Consider the following 17,243-nt stretch of genomic DNA (forward strand, 5'->3'; position numbering starts at 1 on the left):
GTTCAGGCAATTCTCCTGCCTCAGCCTCCCGAGTAGCTGGGATTACAGGCATGTGCCACCATGCCCAGCTAATTTTTTGTATTTTTAGTAGAGACGGGGTTTCACCATGTTAACCAGGATGGTCTCGATCTCTTGACCTCGTGATCCACCCACCTCGGCCTCCCAAAGTGCTGGGATTACAGGCTTGAGCCACCGCGCCCGGCCTTACGTTCATCATTTTCTAATAGCTTGAGCACACTGCATGGCACAGTAGGTGCTCAAATGTTTTAAATAATGCATGCATATGGGTAGAACTGGAAGCGTGAAATAGAGGGAACTGTGGAGTTTGCTTTTTTGATTTTTGTTGTTGTTGAGATGGAGTCTTGTTCTGTCTCCCAGGCTGGAGTGCAGTGGTGTGATATTGGCTCACTGCAGTCTCTGCCTCCTGGGTTCAAGCAATTCTCCTGCCTCAGCTTCCCAAGTAGCTGGGATTACAGGCACCTGCCACCATGCTTGGCTAATTTTTTTGGTATTTTTAGTAGACACAAGGTTTCACCATGTTGGCCAGGACTGTACTCAAACTCATGACCTCAGTTGATCCACCCACCTTGGCCTCCCAAAGTGCTGAGATTACAGGTGTGAACCACTGTGCCCAGTGTTTTGATTTTTCAGAGGATCTCACTCTGTGGCCCAGGCTGGATTGCAGTGGCAGGATCATAGCTCATTGCAGCTTCCATCTCCCTGGTTCAGTAGATGCTCCTGCCCCAGCCTTCCAACTTGCCGAGACCACAGGTGCATGCCGCTACACCTGGCTAATTTAAAATTTTTTGTAGAGATGCAGGGTGGGGTGTGTGTGTGTCTCACTACGTTGTCCAGGCTGGCCTCTAACTCCTAGGCTTAAGGGATCCTCCCACCTCGGCCTTCCAAAGTGTTGGGATAACGTGTGAGCCACTGTGCCTGGCCAGTTTTATATAGGAGAGGGGAGTGTTCCATGAGGAAGTGGATCCTTATCCTTCCTGAACGGCATTAGTGGGAGGTAGCCAAGGGGTAATGGGTAGGATTGAAGGTATTGCTAACTGCTAATGTGATCTGAAGCACTGCAGAACTTGGAATTAACTTGGTAGGTCTGAGCACTGATACTGGAGTTACTCATGACAAAGGGAGAGTTTGAACTCTGACACCGGAGGAAGAAGGGTTATTTTCAACAGTCTCTTCAGCTCGAAGAGGTGTGTGATTCAGGTTTGGTGTATGACACCTTTGCCCTTCGTAGAGCTGACAGGCGGAATTTAAAGGAAGTGGGAAGGGCGGCTTGGGAAATCAACACCTTCCACCCCCACGACGGATAACTTGAAGGATGCTCTGCGTAGTGACAAGAGTCTGGAGGCTGGGATGGTGTCAGAGAGGAAAGGGCCTCCCTGAGTGTTGGAGGCAGTGAAGATGAAGGGCGAGAATCCATCGGCAGTGCCAATGCGCCAGTGGGGGCCGTTGGAAGATCTTGTGACCAAGTCTGGAGAGGGTAAGGACTGTTAGAGTCCGCTTGTCCACTCATTACTCTGGAATCCGAATCCCGGCAGGGGCGCGGGAAACCGCTGCTCTGAGAAAAGGTACCTCCCCCAGAAAGACAGCGCGGGAAGTCCCAAGTTTTCCCGCCACGCCGAGGGCGTGACCCCTGACGTCATAGCTCCGCCTCAACAAACTGGCGGCCGGTGGGCTCCGCCCTTAACCAAGATGGCGATACGTGTGGGACCGGAAAGAGTTTTTAGATTTCCCGTCTACTCTACCTCTGACGCGGAGGTGGGACTGCCCTGTGGAGCACCACCCTTTCCGCTATGCGCCCGCGCGGCGCAGTGACGTAAACAGGCCCGCCCACTGCCCCTGTTGGGTTCCTGAGTCGTGCTGCGTCGACAACGGTAGTGACGCGTATTGCCCGGAGGATGGCGGACACCGGCTTGCGCCGCGTGGTTCCCAGCGACCTGTATCCGCTCGTCCTCGGCTTCCTGCGCGATAACCAACTCTCGGAGGTGGCCAATAAGTTCGCCAAAGCGACAGGAGCTGTAAGTCCCGGGCTTGGGGTGGGGAGCGGGCTGGGTCATGACCACAAGTCTTTAGGCCCTGAAGTGCTTGGGTTTCCAGGTGGGGAAGACTGTGGGGTCCGCCAGTCTAGTGTCTGCAAGGCCTTTGCGCCGACCCCTCGGCAGTGACCAGAGAAAGCCTGGGACCTCGGTCGCTCCTCTTCCACCAGGTCTTACTACATAGCGCAGAGTCTTCTTGTTGCTTGTTTCTGGTGAGCCATACAGCGGCGGCAGCGTGGGAGCCTCGTGGCCCGAAGTCACATGGCTAGCATAGTGCAGCTGGGAGCTAGCGCCTTGTCCCACCGAGGACGTTGGTTCTTAGGCGTCTGGTTCTTCTGGGGGGCTTTTCGTTGGCTGAGGTAAAGCGCGATTTGACCTTACCCTCAGTCGCATTTACTGGGATTCAAAAGCAAGTGAAATTGCTTTAGGATAAAGACTGGGATTTTCGTTAGTAAAGAAGAAAATGAATGAAAGTAGAAGCAGAGTTTTGTTTTGAGTTACACTGATAAGAATTGAGCGTAATATACAGCAGGCATAGTAGTGGGCTTGGAGCTTTGGCTAATGGAGTCAAACAAACCTAGGTTTGAGACCAGGCTCTGCTGCCTCTTTTTAGATATGTGACCCGAGCAGCTTACTTAACTTCTCTGAGTCTTTCTGCAGGGGTGTCATCATCCACTTTATAGGATTTTGGTGAATTTCAGTAAGATTATGTGTAAGAGTAGCAATCTCAGTGCTTGTGCCGAGGAATCTTCTTTTTTTTTTTTGAGACGGAGTTTCGCTCTTGTTACCCAGGCTGGAGTGCAATGGCACGATCTCGGCTCACCGCAACCTCCGCCTCCTGGGTTCAGGCAATTCTCTTGCCACAGCCTCCTGAGTAGCTGGGATTACAGGCACGCACCACCATGCCCAGCTGATTTTTTGTATTTTTAGTAGAGACGGGGTTTCACCATGTTGACCAGGATGGTCTTGATCTCTTGACCTCGTGATCCACCCGCCTCGGCCTCCCAAAGTGCTGAGATTACAGGCGTGAGCCACCGCGCCCTGCTGTGCCGAGGAATCTTCTAAAAGTGAAAGTTGTACCATAGTTATGGCAATTTAGGATGTGCCAACCTGGAATGTGAAAGATTTTTAATCTCCATCAATGGACATCTCTGCATGGGAAGATGCCTTGAGAGAGAAGAGAGGGGGTCCTTTGCAAGGATGATAGCAGGGCTAAGAAGGATGGCTTGCACCAGAATCAGGCTGCAAAAGCAAAGAATCAGATCAGCCTCAGAAAGAACTTTCTTAAGCTGGGACAGGCTGTCATGTGATCCAGCTGCTTTCTTATTGGAACTGTTTAGAGTTGACTGTTAAGTGACTGCAAAGAGTGCTTTCACAGTGGACTGGATGGAATTGGACATTTAAGAATTAGGATTCTGAATGGTTTTATGTGAGAAAAGCTAATCTTTTGTGAAGAGTTTACAAAGGTTCAGATGCTAAGCCCTTTACATGTATTTTTTTTTTTTTTTTGAGACGGAGTCTGGCTCTGTCACCCAGGTTGCTCACTGCAGCCTCTGCCTCCTGGGTTCAAGACATTCTCCTGCCTCAGCTTCCTAAGTAGCTGGAACTACAGGTGCGTGCCACCATGTGTGGCCAATCTTTTTTGTATTTTCAATAGAGATGGGGTTTCACCATGTTGGCCAGGCTGGTCTCAAACTCCTGACCTCAAGAAATCCTCCTGCCTCAGCCTCCCAGCTGCTGGGATTACAGGCGTGAGCCACCGCGCCAGGCAATAGAGAAGAAAATAATCTCAGGGAGATTAGGTAATTTGTCCTAAGATAAGTTCACATGTATACTGAGTCTGATCGTGTGCTCTTTTTCGTACCACAGAGTCTCACTCTGTTGCCCAAATGGGAGCGCAGTGGCACAGTATTGGCTCACTGCGATCTTCGTCTCCCTGGTTCAAGCGATTCTGTGCCTCAGCCTCTTGAGTAGCTGGAATGTCTTGGAGTTTTTTGCATCAGTTAATGTTCTGTATCAGTGTAATTAATAACTGAATGCAATTCTTTTTTTTTTTTTTTTGCTGTTGTTCTTGAGACAGGATCTCTTTCTGTTGCCCAGGCAGGAGTGCAGTGATGTGATCACAGCTCAGCGAAGCCTCAAACTCCTGGGCTCAAGCAGTCCTCCCATCTAAGCCTCCCAAGTAGCTGGGACTACAGGTGTGTGCTTCCACACCCAACTAATTAAAAATTTTTTTTAAATATATTTTTTAAGAGATGGGCGTGGTAACTCATGCCTGTAATCCCAGCACTGTGGGAGGCTGAGGCGGGTGGATCACCTGAGGTCAGGAGTTTGAGACCAGCCTGGCCAACATGGTGAAACCCCATCTCTATTGAAAATACAAAAAATTAACCAGGCATAGTGGCAGGCGCCTGTCATCCCAGCTACTCAGGAGGCTTCGGGAGGAGAATCGCTTGAACCCAGGAGGTGGAGGTTGCAGTGAGCCTCATTGCACTCCATCCTGGGTGACAAGAATGAAACTCCATCTGGGAAAAAAAAAAGAGAGAGAGAGATGGGGGTCTTACTATCTCGCCTAGGCTTGTCTTGAACTCCTGTCCTTAAGTGATCCGTCTGCCTTGGCCTGCCAAAGTGTTAGGATTACAGGTGTGAACTACTGTGCCTGGCCTGGATGCAGATTTTTTTTTTTTTTGAGACGGAATCTTGCTCTGTTGCCCAGGCTGGAGTGCAGTGGTGCGATCTCCACCCACTGCAACCTCCGCCTCCTGGGTTCAGCAATTATCCTGCCTTAGCCTCCCTAGTAGCTGGGATGACAGGCGCATGCCACCACGCCCAGCTAATTTTTTGTATTTTTAGTAGAGACGGGGTTTCACCATGCTGGCCAGGCTGGTCTTAAACCCCTGACCTCATGATCTGCTGGGATTACAGGCATTAGCCACTGTGCCAAGACCGCGAATGCAGTTTTTTACATTCAGTACAGTACTTACCAGTCTTCTCTTGGAGGCTTCTTTCTTCCTTTTTTTCTTTTTCTTTTTCTTTTTTTTTTTTTTTTGAGATGCTGTCTTGCTCTGTTGCCCAGGCTGGAGTGCAGTGGCACAATTTGGGCTCACTACAACCTCCGCTTCCCAGGTTCAGGTGATTCTCCTGCATCAGCCTCCCAAGTAGCTGGGATTACAGGCTCTTGCTACCACACCCAGCCAATTTTTGTGTTTTTAGTAGAGATGGGGTTTCACCATATTGGCCAGGCTGGTTTTGAACTCCTGACCTTAGGTGATCCACCTGCCTTGGCTTCCCACAGTGTTGGGATTACAGGTGTGAGCCACTGCACCCAGCCTGGAGGCTTGTTTCTAATGATTTGGTATTATAATCCACATTGCAGCAAACACATTTTTGTATTAGTGTTTGTATTCTCATGTAATGGGTAAGATTACGTTCTTAGATAGTACATTGATAAAGTGAAACTTTTATTTTGGCAGGGGGCTAGAGATGGAGGTCTTGCTATGTTGCTCAGGCTGGTCTTGAACTCCTAGCGTCAAGTGATCCTCCTGTCTCAGCTTCCCAAAAGTGCTGGGATAACAGGCATGAGCCAGTGTGCCCAGTCAAAAGTGATTTTTTTTTTTTAAGACAGAGTTGCTTTGTATTGATAATTAAGAGGAAAAAAAAAAAAAAGGCATTATCGCTGTTGTTCCCCAGGCGGGAGTGCAATCTTGGCTCACTGCAGCCTCTGTCTCTTGGGTTCAAGCAATTTTCCTGCCTCAGCCTCCTGAGTAGCTGGGATTATAGGTGCGTGCCGCCATGCCAGGCTAATTTTTAAATTTTTAGTAGAGATGAGGTTTCGCCATGCTGTTTCAGGCTGGTCTCGAACTCCTGACCTCATGATCCACCCACCTTTGCCTTCCAAAGTGCTGGGATTCCAGGCTTGAGCCACTGTATCTGACCGATTTTTTTTTTTTTTTTTTTTGGACTTTGATAAATATAGATTGGCAGGCAGGGGATTAGATGGTGCCATAAACATAGGAATAGCCGAAGTTTTTTATGTCAGAAATTGGGAAATGCACAAATAGAGTATTTTTCTCTTAGTTTATGCAAGTAGCAAAAGTCTTATCAGGATGTAACATTTATACCAAATTTAGTAGGTATGTATATAACAGGCCACATTTAATGAAAGTATAACTGGGATAAAATAATTTCCTTACCCAGTTCTTTTTGTTCTCCTACAGACACAGCAGGATGCCAATGCCTCTTCCCTCTTAGACATCTATAGCTTCTGGCTCAAGTAAGCCTTTCCTGTTCCACTTTGGCTGTTTTCTCCCCCGAGGTGGGTTGGGCTGTGTTTCTTGGTTTGGGAAGAAGATTCCAATCCCCTAGAAAATGGTCTAATCTACCTCAGCAGGTCTGCCAAGACCCCAGAGCGAAAGTTACAGGCAAATGGATCAGTGACTAAGAAAGCTAAAAAGAAGGCCTCATCCAGCGACAGTAGTGAGGACAGCAGTGAGGAGGAGGAGGAAGTTCAAGGGCCTCCAGCAAAGAAGGCTGGTAAGGCAGAGTAGCCAGTGGGCTTGATGGTGCCAGGAAAAGAATATACAGCCTGCTTGTCCCATATGGCTGATTCTTACTGGGACCTATGCTTTTGTTCAGCTGTATCTGCCAAGCGAGTTGGTCTGCCTCCTGGGAAGGCTGCAGCCAAAGCATCAGAGAGCAGCAGCAGTGAAGAATCCAGTGATGATGAGGAGGAGGAGGACCAAAAGAAACAGCCTATCCAGGTTTGCAGGTTTGGGAAGAAAAAGGGATTTAAGGATTGGAAAGGAAGAAACCTAAAATTGCGGCCTCTAGCTTATAACCAAAGGTTGATGGCGGCAGTACAATAGGTGATTATGAGGAAGAAAATCTGTGGATTTTCAGGAAACTGATAAAAGTATGAGATCTGGAATGGATGTGTGAGGTTGAAGTCGGGCTCAGACTCCAGAGGAAAAATTAAACCCATTTTGCTTGAGGAGTTTGGGTTTCTCTGGGACACTATTCAGGGATCCAAGAATAAGAGAGTGTGTTTTCTTGGAAGCTTTGGCAGGAACAGGGCCAACATATCAATGACTTTTTCTTTTCTTTTTCTTTTTTTTTTTTTGAGACACAGTTTTACTCTGTTGCCCAGGCTGGAGTGCAATAGCGTGATCTCAGCTAACTGCAACCTCTGCCTCCCAAGTTCAAGTTATTCTCATGTCTCAGCCTTTCAAGTAGCTGGGATGACAGGTGCCCACCACCATACCCAGCTCATTTTTGTATTTTTAGTAGAGATGGGGTTTCCCCACTTTGGTCAGGTTGGCCTTGAACTCCTGACCTTGGCCTACCAAGGTGCTGGAATTACAGGCGAGCCATAGCACCCAGCCAACTTTTTGTTGTTTCTTTTTGTTGTTGTTGTTGTTTAAGAGTTTTTGCCCTTTCCATATCCTGTCGTTAGCTTTCTCTTGCTCTTACTGCTCCATTAGGCCCCTAAAAATATAAGGAACCTAGGAGGAACCTAGGATGCCCTTTGGGTGCCAGAAGCTTTTGCGGATTCCCCTCCTTGTGTTTTTTCTAACAGAAGGGAGTTAAGCCCCAAGCGAAGGCAGCCAAAGCTCCTCCTAAGAAGGCCAAGAGCTCTGATTCTGATTCTGATTCTGACTCAAGTTCCGAGGATGAGCCACCAAAGAACCAGAAGCTAAAGATAACACCTGTGGCAGCTAAACCTCAGGCTAAAGCCCCACCTAAACCAGGTACTGTTTCCATTCCCAAGAGGCTGGGCTGGGGACCAGATTTCTCTGGGGACTAGTGTTAAAATTGCTGGTACTGTTTGTTGAACTAGAGGTATTGATTAATAATCTTTTTATTTTAAAGCTTTTTCACTAATAAATAATAAGATTTCATAGTTAGGAGCTAGTAAATAGAGAAACAGTTACTGCAACAAGGAAAATGTATTTTTTTTTTTTAAATGGTATCCATTTGGCATTTTGTGACATTTCATAAACATTTTATGTACTCACACATCCCATTCCACTGTGACCACTTATGTATCTATTTGTTGTGCTTTTCACTGCCATTTTTGCTCTTCTACATTCATTCTGTAAGACAAATGAGTATTTTTGTTTTTTTCTTTAACTTGTGATGAGGGTTAGGTTATGATTTCTCCGAATGGAGGTTGAAGTGAAAGATTTTAGAGGGCATACTTAGATTATTTATGTGCTCTTTTTTATTTTTTTTTAAAAAGCCAGTCAAATTTAGCAGTGGGGGGTTGTATACCAACTTTAGTGACACAAATGTTATTAAGCTCTGATAACCCACTACCATTGGACCTGCCTGTGCTCTTTTTTTTTTTTTTAAGACAGTTTTATTCCTGACTTGGGATAGGAAAGGAATCCTTTGATGTGGTAAACCATGGCATTCTCCCTGATGGCTGCTCTAAAGTTAAAAGAATTGGTGAACTCCTAGCCAGGCGCAGTGGCTCACCCATGTTATCCCAGCATTCTGGGAGGCTGAGGTGTGTAGATCGCTTGAAGTCAGGAGTTCAAGACCAGCCTGGCCAACCAGCCTGACCAACATGGTGAAACCCCGTCTCTACTAAAAATACAAAAATTAGGCAGGCGTAATGGTGGGCGCCTGTAATCCCAGCTACTTGGGAGGCTGAGGCAGGGGAATCACTTGAACCATTGCACACCAGCTGTGGGACAGAGCTAGCCTCTTTAAAAAAAAAATTGGTGGACTTCTAAGTTCTGTGCTCATAGGAAGGAGGTTTTTCATGATCCTGACTTGTCCTAAACCTCCTTACTCTTTCTTTTTCTTGGGTATTCCAGCTCGAGCAGCATCTAAAGTAGTCAATGGTAAAGCAGCCAGTAGTAGCAGCAGCAGCAGTGATGACTCAGAGGAGGAGAAGGCAGCAGCCACCCCCAAGAAGGTCTGGGCCATAACTTCTGTCAGGGAAGAGGTGACCAGGGTGGGATGTGTGTGTGTCTCCATTCCCTGGCAGGATTGGTTGGGTCAGCATTTTCCTGTGGTAATCAATTTTCTTTCTAATGCAGACTGTACCTAAAAAGCAAGTTGTGTCCAAGGCCCCAGTGAAAGCAGCTGCCACTCCTACCCAGAAGAGTTCTAGCAGTGAGGATTCTTCCAGTGAGGAGGAAGAACAGCAGAAAAAACCCATGAAAAATAAACCAGGTGACCTGACATGGGGAGTGAAGCTGTGTGACTGTGGACAGGGCCCAGTTGCAGTAACCACATGGACCTCACCATAGAGCTACTTGAGCATCCTCATGAGATGACAGCTAGCTTCTCCTAGAGCTAGTGATCCGGAAGCGAGGAGGAATCTGCAGTGCCTTGTATAACCTAGACTCAGAAGCAACACCATGTTCTGTTAGAACTGAGTCACTAATTCTGGCCCATACTCAAGTGAAGGCAAATTAAGCTTCATTTCTAGAAGGAAGTAGTATCAAAAAATTTGTATACATATCTTAAAACCATCACATCGTCCTTTTTACACAGGTCCATACAGTTCAGTACCCCCACCTTCTGCTCCCCCACCAAAAAAGACCCTGGGGACCCAGCCTCCCAAGAAGGCTGTGGAGAAGCAGCAGCCTGTGGAAAGCAGTGAAGACAGCAGTGATGAGTCTGGTGAGTCAGAGGGATGCAGCCTCCCCTCAGCGTGGATCTGGAGGAGGCGATGGGGAATAAGGGAGAGAGAAAGCCTTCTATCCCTTCATTGCTTTTTGCTTAAAGCAAGATAGAGTTAAGGCTCTGTGTGTGTCTTCGCATTCTTTTTATTGCTATCCTGGTTGGGTTGGGACCCTGGACCCAGCATAATGCTACAGGTTCTTCTCAGATTCAAGTTCTGAAGAAGAGAAGAAACCCCCAGCTAAGGCAGTCATCTCTAAAGCAACCACTAAACCACCTCCAGCAAAGAAAGCAGCACAGAGCTCTTCAGACAGCTCAGGTAAGGCATATGGAAGCCCTCAGTTCAGTGAGATGCTCTTAGGCAGCTGCTAAGGGCTTCCCTGAATCTGATTTGAGGAGCTGTTGATTCCATCCCTTCTGTGTCTAGACTCTGACAGCTCTGAGGATGAAGATCCTTCCAAGCCAGCTGGTACCACCAAGAATTCCTCAAATAAGCCAGCTGGCACCACCAAGTCACCTGCAGCGAAGCCAGCTGCAGCCCCTAAGCAATCTTTGGGTGGTGGCCTGAAGCCTGTCATGCGAAAGGCTGACAGCAGCTCCAGTGAGGAAGAGAGCAGCTCCAGTGAGGAGGAGAAGACAAAGAAGACAGTGGCCACCACTAAGCCCAAGGCTCCTGCCAAAGCAGCTCCATCTCTGCCTGCCTCTGGAGCCAAGCAGGCTCCTCAGGGTGGTCGGGACAGCAGCTCTGATTCAGACAGCTCCAGCAGTGAGGAGGAAGAGAAGACGTCCAAGACCGCAGTTAAGAAGAAGCCACAGGAGGTAGCAGGAGGTGCAGTGCCTTCCAAGCCAGCCTCTGCAAAGAAAGGAAAGGCTGAGAGCAGCAGCAGTTCTTCCTCTGATGACTCCAGTGAGGAGGAAGAAGAGAAGCCCAAGAGCAAGGGTAAGGGCATTCCAAGACCACAAGCCCTCAAGGCCAACGGCACCTCTGCACTGACTGCCCAGAATGGAAAAGCAGCTAAGAACAGTGAGGAGGAGGAAGAAAAGAAAAAGGCAGCAGTGGCAGTTTCCAAACCAGGTTTGTACCCAATGAACATGCCCTCTGGGTTTTGTCCCGTCAAATCAGGATGGGATATACTCTTTGAGGGTAGGGTAGTGAGAGGAGGCCCACCACTGGGCTTCCAGTTGGGGAAACCTGGGAGGAAGAACAGGAAACTGATCTCTCCCTCTTTTTTTGATGGAGTCTCACTCTGTCACCCAGGCTGGGGTACAATGGCATGATCACAGTTTGTGCAGCCCCAACCTCCTGGGCTCATGTAATCTTTCCACCTCAGTCTCCTCAGTAGCTGGGACTACAAGCATGCACCGCCATGCCTGGCTAATTCTTTTACATTTTGTAGAGACAGAGTCTCACTCTATTGCCTGGGTTGATCTCGGTTTCCTGGGGTCAAGCAATCCTCCAACCTTGGTGTCACAAAATGCTGGAGTTCCAGTTGTGAGCCACTGCCCCCCGGCCTGAGTTTGGCTTTTGTTTTTAGGTTCATTAAAGAAGCGGAAGCAGAATGAGGCTGCCAAGGAGGCAGAGACTCCTCAGGCTAAGAAGATAAAGCTTCAGACACCTAACACATTTCCAAAAAGGAAGAAAGTAAGCTGTCTCACTTTCCTCTTAGGAGCCAGCCCTTTAAAAGTAGAATAATCTAGGATCATCTTGACAGCTCTGCCTGGCATGACCTGGCACATGTACACATGTATATCACTCAGGAGAGTTGATACATGATCACTCTGTCTTTAATTTCCTACTTCATTCTTCCGTAGGGAGAAAAAAGGGCATCATCCCCATTCCGAAGGGTCAGGGAAGAGGAAATTGAGGTGGATTCACGAGTGGCAGACAACTCCTTTGATGCCAAGGTGAGAGAGAGATCTGTACCATTCTTGGGAGGGAGGGTGGTAGTGCAGAGAAGACAGCTCTTGGTTCAGGTTGGTGGGAATCCTTTCTGGGTTCAGGTTGCCTTGAGTAGGGAGTAGAAAGAAAAAAGTGACAGGGCCCTGGCATGGTCCTTCTGTGTTAGCCTTGTCTCTCTACTTACCAGCGAGGTGCAGCCGGAGACTGGGGAGAGCGAGCCAATCAGGTTTTGAAGTTCACCAAAGGCAAGTCCTTCCGGCATGAGAAAACCAAGAAGAAGCGGGGCAGCTACCGGGGAGGCTCCATCTCTGTTCAGGTCAATTCCGTGAAGTTTGACAGTGAGTGACCGGGCCATCTTTGGCGAAGCAGAGGTGATGGTCAGAGATCACTCACTTTCTCCAGTGGACCTGGGAACCCTCAGGTCTCTAGGTGTGGGTCTTGATGAGGACAGAGGTTTAGGGTAGGTCCTAAGACTTTACAGTGTAACATCCTTTCTGGTCCTTATCTGTGTTACCTAGTTTGTACAGACTTGGTTTTGAGTGTTGAGTAGCAGGGACAAAATAAGGGAATGTTATTTTTTAAGAAAATTCATTTTCATTGCTGTCTCCTTCCTTTTCTGTGAAAGTCCTCCTTCTAGAAATTTGTGTATTTTATATTAAATCATTTCCTATTGATTTTTGTTGTGATTTTCAAAGGTGGATTCCCACAGACAAAAACTTAGCTATTGCTCAAGACATAGTAAAGGGTCACATGTATGACTTTTTATAACCGGAAGAAAATTCTGCCTTTGTGAGTGCACATGTTCACATTTCATCCATCTTTCCCTCAAAACCCTAGCAAGGGGCATTAAAGAATGGCTGATGTATATGCAATGTCATATTAAGCATGCACTGTGTATTTCATCCTCATTTATTGGGTCTGGGACTGAGGTTTTTAGCCAGCATGGACCTAACCTACTTTTTGGAATAAAATTTACTGTTTTGTTACAGGCAAAATTCTGGTGTGGTATGAATGCCGTGGGTCATTCTGAATATATTTTTTTCTGTAATTTTATCATTACATGATGTTTGCAATACATGCTTTGTTTTTTAATTTGAAAGCAAACTTTTCTACTGTTGATAGACATTTTTTGACAACTTGACCCTTCCTAGTATTGAGTACTAAGTTGAGGACTGCATCGTATTTCACAGTACAGAGAACAAAATGACGTTAATTTGAAAAATACATATCACTTGGTATTGCTGTCTTGGTTGCAGTGGTGACATAGAATTGGTTTCATTAATTCCTACATGGTTGAGAATCAGGAAAGTGGGGAAAAGAAAAACTCAATCCTCAGTGGGAAGGTAGGCTATATTAGATGAATTTATTGGTAATCTCTATATGTGCTAATGGGGTTGAAAGAACCTTACAGAGCATATTACCTGATAAACTTGAGTGGGTTTGGGAGAACAAACTAACAGGATTATTGTATCTCATAGTTGGTACATGGGAGCAATTGACATGCCCCCCTTCAGAACCTTAACTGTTAGTAACAGTGGCTATAACAACACAAACCAGTGACCAGAGATACAGCTCTTAGGCCAAGTTGGCCTGTGGATATGGCTGCAGGAAGTGACTGATCAGTGGTGGTACTCAGCCAGAACAAGACGGAGAGGGAAGAGTCCACAGCTTTCTGGAGGCTAAGGTGTTTGGGTGGTAGGAAAGTGTGCCCCAAGCCTTCATGGATGATTTGTAGGTCTTAAGATTAGTCTCCTCTTGTTTGGATTCCACACTCGCTAAATAACCTGATAATAACCTGGTTTTTCATGTAACTGACTCTAGGAAGAAAATGTACTGTTCATGCTGACACCGATATTTCAGTCTGCATGGTAAAAGTTCTACATCTTACTATAAAATAATAAACTGGCTGGTTTATAATGTGTCTTGGGAGTTTATTATTGTGAGTCTGAAACCCTTCTTCTTCCTACTCAAAACAGAACAACTTGGGTGCCAGTTAGAGGACTGGGGTCTGGACCTGTGACTTCACTGCAGAGGCTTTTTGGCAGCAGCTTGCAGGGTTTTCTTGGCCACAGCTTGTCTCATGGTGCCTTTTCCAGGCTATATTGCAGCCTGTGCATAGTCCAAATTGGGGGTTGGCAAAATGGCCTATGGGTCAAATCCAGCCCATGGCTTGTTTTTATATTACCTAAGAGCTAAGGATGGTTTTTATATTTGTAAAGGATTTTTAAAAAGATAATAGCTGGTGTGGTGACTCATACCTGTAATCCCAGCACTTTGGGAGGCTTAGGTGGGTGGATCACCTGAGGTCTGGAGTTCCAGACCAGCCTGACCAACATGGAGAAACCCCATCTCTACTAAAAATACTAAATTAGCCGGGCATGGTGGTGCATGCCTGTAATCCCAGCTACTTGGGAGGCTGAAGCAGAAGAATCGCTTCAACCCAGGAGGTGGAGGTTGTGGTGAGCCGAGATCGTGCCACTGCACTCCAGCCTGGGCAAAAAAAAAAAGAGATATGACAGAGACCTTGTTGATTGCCCACAAAGCCTAAGACATTTAGGATGTGGCCCTTCACAGAAAAGGTTTGTGCCAATCCCTGGTCTAAATCAGTGATTCCTAAGACAACTGAAAATTAGAGTCATCTGGGGAACTAAAAACATGGATATGCAGGGGCCTATCCTGAGACCTGTTGAGTCAGACCCTGGTGCTCTGTGGTGAGGCCTGAGCGTTAGGATATTTTAAAGCTCCCAGGTGATTATAATGAGCAGCCAGAGCTGAAAAGCACTAAGAGTATTTGGAAAGAAGTGAATTGGTATTTCCCACCTTCATGCTTCCATTTTCAAACATACTTGTTAAAAATAATAGTATACAATGAAAAATTTAAGGCTGGGTGCAGTGGCTCACACCTGTAATCCCAGCTTGAACCCTGGAACCCGGGATGTGGAGGTTGCAGTGAGCCAAGATCGTGTCATTGCATTCCAGCCTGGGCTGGGATGGGTGAGAAGAGCGAAACTCTGTCTCCAAAAATAAGGCTGGGCACAGTGGGTCATGCCTGTAATCCCAACACTTTGGGAAGCCAGGGCGGGTGGATCACGAGGTCAGGAGTTCAAGACCAGCCTGGCCCAGATGGTGAAACTCCATCTCTACTAAAATACAAAAAAATTAGCCGGGTGAGGTGACAGGCACGTGTAATCCCAGCTACTTAGGAGGCTTAGGCAGAGAATTACTTGAACCTGAGAGACGGAGGTTGCAGTGAGCTGAGATCTCGCCACTGCATTCCAGTCTGGGCCAAGAAGTGAGACTGTCTTAAACAATTTCATCTCAGCCCTATTTCCTGGAACCTGCTTCTTGTCTCCTTCCAGACAATTTCTAGGTATGTGCTACTATAGGTGTCCTCCTCTCCTTTTTTTCCTGGCACAAATGGGGCAGTTTATCATGTGCAATGTTTTACAACTTTTAGAGCTCATTTCATAGCAGAACACAGTAGCCCATTTTTAATGGCTGCATGGTACTCCGTTTAAATTATTTAAATTAGTATTTTACGGGGAGAAGTTTAGGTTGAGTATTTTGCTATTATAAATAGTGTTAACACTAGATATACATGAGACTGAGTATCTGTGTAGATTTATGTAGGAAATATTCCTAAAAGTGATTGCTGGTTCAAAGGATATTTGCATTTATTAATAACATTTTGGTCATTATTGCCCTCCAAAATCCTACTAATTGTATAGTTCCAGCAACATTTTATCAACATGCCTCTTTGCCCTCTTGCCAACACTATTTACCAGGTTGATCTTTTCTACTTGGATAAATGATAATGTTCTCTCATTTTTGTTTGATAGTAGTAAAGCACAACATGAAATTTACCACCAACCATTTTTAATTGTATAATTGAGTAGTGTTAAGTATATTCACATTGTGTAACAGTTCTCTAGGATAGGACGTTTTCCTCTTGTAAAATTGTAACTATATTCATTAAACACTAATAGCCCCTTCTCCCCAGCTCTTAGCAACCATCTTTCTACTTTGCTTTTATGATTTGACTACTTTAGCTATAACCTCATGAGTGGAATAGTAATAAAACTATCTTTTTGTGGCTGGCTTATTTTACTTAGCCAAATGTCCTCAAGGGTCATTCATGTTGTAGCAGGTGACAGGATTCCCTTCCTTTTTAAGACTTCATGATATTCCATTGTATGTCTGTACCACTTTTTTTTTTTTTTTTTTTTTTGAGACAGGGTCTTGCTCTGTCAACCAGGCTGGAGTGCAGTGGTGCCATCATAGTTCACTGCAGCATTGTTCTTCTGGGGTCAAGGGATCCTCTCACTTCAGCCTCCCAAAGTGCTGGGATTACAGATGTGATCCATGGCACCCAGCACCATACATTTTCTTTATCAATTTCTTTTTTTTTTTCCAAGATGTAGTCTCACTCTGTCATCCAGGGTGGAGTGCAGTGGCATGATCTCAGCTCACTGCATTCTCTCCCTCCCGGATTAAAGCGATTCTCCTGCCTTAGCTTCCCAAGTGGCTAATTTTTGTATTTTTAGTACAGATGGGGTTTCACCGTGTTGGTCAGGCTGGTCTTGAACTCCTGACTTCAGGTGATCCACCTACCTCGGCCTCCCAAAGTGCAGGGATTACAGGCTTGAGCCACTGCGCCGGCCTTTCCATTTCTCTTAGACATTAGTCATTTGTATTTCTTTTCTATGACAAGTGACCAACTCTGTCCCTTATTTCAAATGGATTATTTATCTTTTTCTAAATGCTTTTTAAGTGCTCTTGATATCTTAAGCAGATTAGCCCTTAATCATGAGTTGTAAATCTTTCTGTCATTTTAATTTTATTTATTTTGAGACAGGGTCTTGCTCTGTCACCCAGGGTGGATTGCAGTGGTGCAGTCTTGGCCCATTGCAACCTCTATCTCCCATGCTCAAGCAATCCTCCCACCTTAGCCTCCCAAGTATCTGGGACCACAGGTATGTTCCACCACGCTTGGCTACTTTTTTTTTTTTTTTTTTTTTTTTTGAGACAGAGTCTTGCTCTGTGGCCCAGGCTGGAGTGTGTGATCTCAGCTCACTGCAACCTCCACTTCCCCAGGTTCAAGTAATTCTGTCTCAGCTTCCTGAGTAGCTGGGACTATGGGCACACACCTGGCTAATTTTGTATTTTTAGTAGAGGTAGGGTTTCACCATATTGGTCAGGCTGCTCTCAAACTCCTGACCTCAGTTGATCCACCCTCCTCAGCCTCCCAAAGTACTGGGATTACAGGCCTGAGCCACTGCACCCGGCCAATTTTTGTATTTTTTGTAGAGACAGGTTTTTGTCATGTTGTCCAGGCTGGTCTCAAACGGAGCTCAAGCTATCTGCCTGCCTCTGCCTCCCAAAGGGTTGGGATTACAGACCGAGTCATTGCACCCAGCCCATTTTGATTTTAAAGTTGAATATGACATACATCCATTAATTTATTCTCCTTAAAATTTGTGAGCTTGCTGTTTATTGTTTAAAGCTATAGCTTGTTTTTCTTTTGCATTTTATAACCCTTCCCAGTCTTGTGTGCTTTTTTTCGACAGACCTCATTTCCTCGTAGGCCTTGCAAAGCTGAGCCTGCCACATTTTGCAGACAGTGGGTTACACAAATGAGGTGGTTTAGCAAATTACCA

General features: G+C 46.1%; 1 protein-coding gene across 6 annotated transcripts; it reads left to right on the forward strand.

Annotated features, from left to right (window-relative positions):
* The first annotated feature begins 1,683 nt into the window (after nt 1-1,683).
* Nucleotides 1,684-13,507, forward strand: NOLC1 (nucleolar and coiled-body phosphoprotein 1). Of its 6 annotated transcripts, none has more exons than XM_032281420.1 (13): nt 1,684-2,033; nt 6,269-6,324; nt 6,442-6,584; nt 6,687-6,811; nt 7,627-7,798; nt 8,873-9,003; nt 9,098-9,233; nt 9,558-9,686; nt 9,895-10,005; nt 10,114-10,761; nt 11,222-11,328; nt 11,499-11,591; nt 11,774-13,507. In XM_032281420.1, exons 1-13 carry the CDS (start codon nt 1,914-1,916, stop codon nt 11,930-11,932), a joined length of 2,130 nt encoding a protein of 709 aa, XP_032137311.1. In that variant the 5' UTR covers nt 1,684-1,913; the 3' UTR covers nt 11,933-13,507. The 6 variants fall into 6 exon arrangements, with proteins under 6 accessions (XP_032137311.1, XP_032137309.1, XP_032137312.1 ...); XM_032281418.1 differs by having other exon boundaries at nt 1,706-2,033; nt 6,439-6,584; XM_032281421.1 differs by having other exon boundaries at nt 1,706-2,033; nt 6,439-6,584; nt 8,873-8,973.
* The last annotated feature ends 3,736 nt before the right edge of the window (nt 13,508-17,243 follow it).

This window comes from Sapajus apella, unplaced genomic scaffold (genome assembly GCF_009761245.1).
Source record: "Sapajus apella isolate SASKATOON/1434 unplaced genomic scaffold, GSC_monkey_1.0 scaffold13, whole genome shotgun sequence".
Taxonomy (NCBI): domain Eukaryota; kingdom Metazoa; phylum Chordata; class Mammalia; order Primates; family Cebidae; genus Sapajus; species Sapajus apella.

Bases quoted from the DNA above. Each gene is read 5' to 3' on its own strand.
- NOLC1 (XM_032281418.1), top strand. From the start codon at position 1,914: ATGGCGGACACCGGCTTGCGCCGCGTGGTTCCCAGCGACCTGTATCCG. The intron at 7,799-8,872 runs GTACTGTTTCCA...TGGGTATTCCAG, and splicing joins TAAAGCCCCACCTAAACCAG to CTCGAGCAGCATCTAAAGTA. The intron at 9,004-9,097 runs GTGACCAGGGTG...TTTCTAATGCAG, and splicing joins TAACTTCTGTCAGGGAAGAG to ACTGTACCTAAAAAGCAAGT.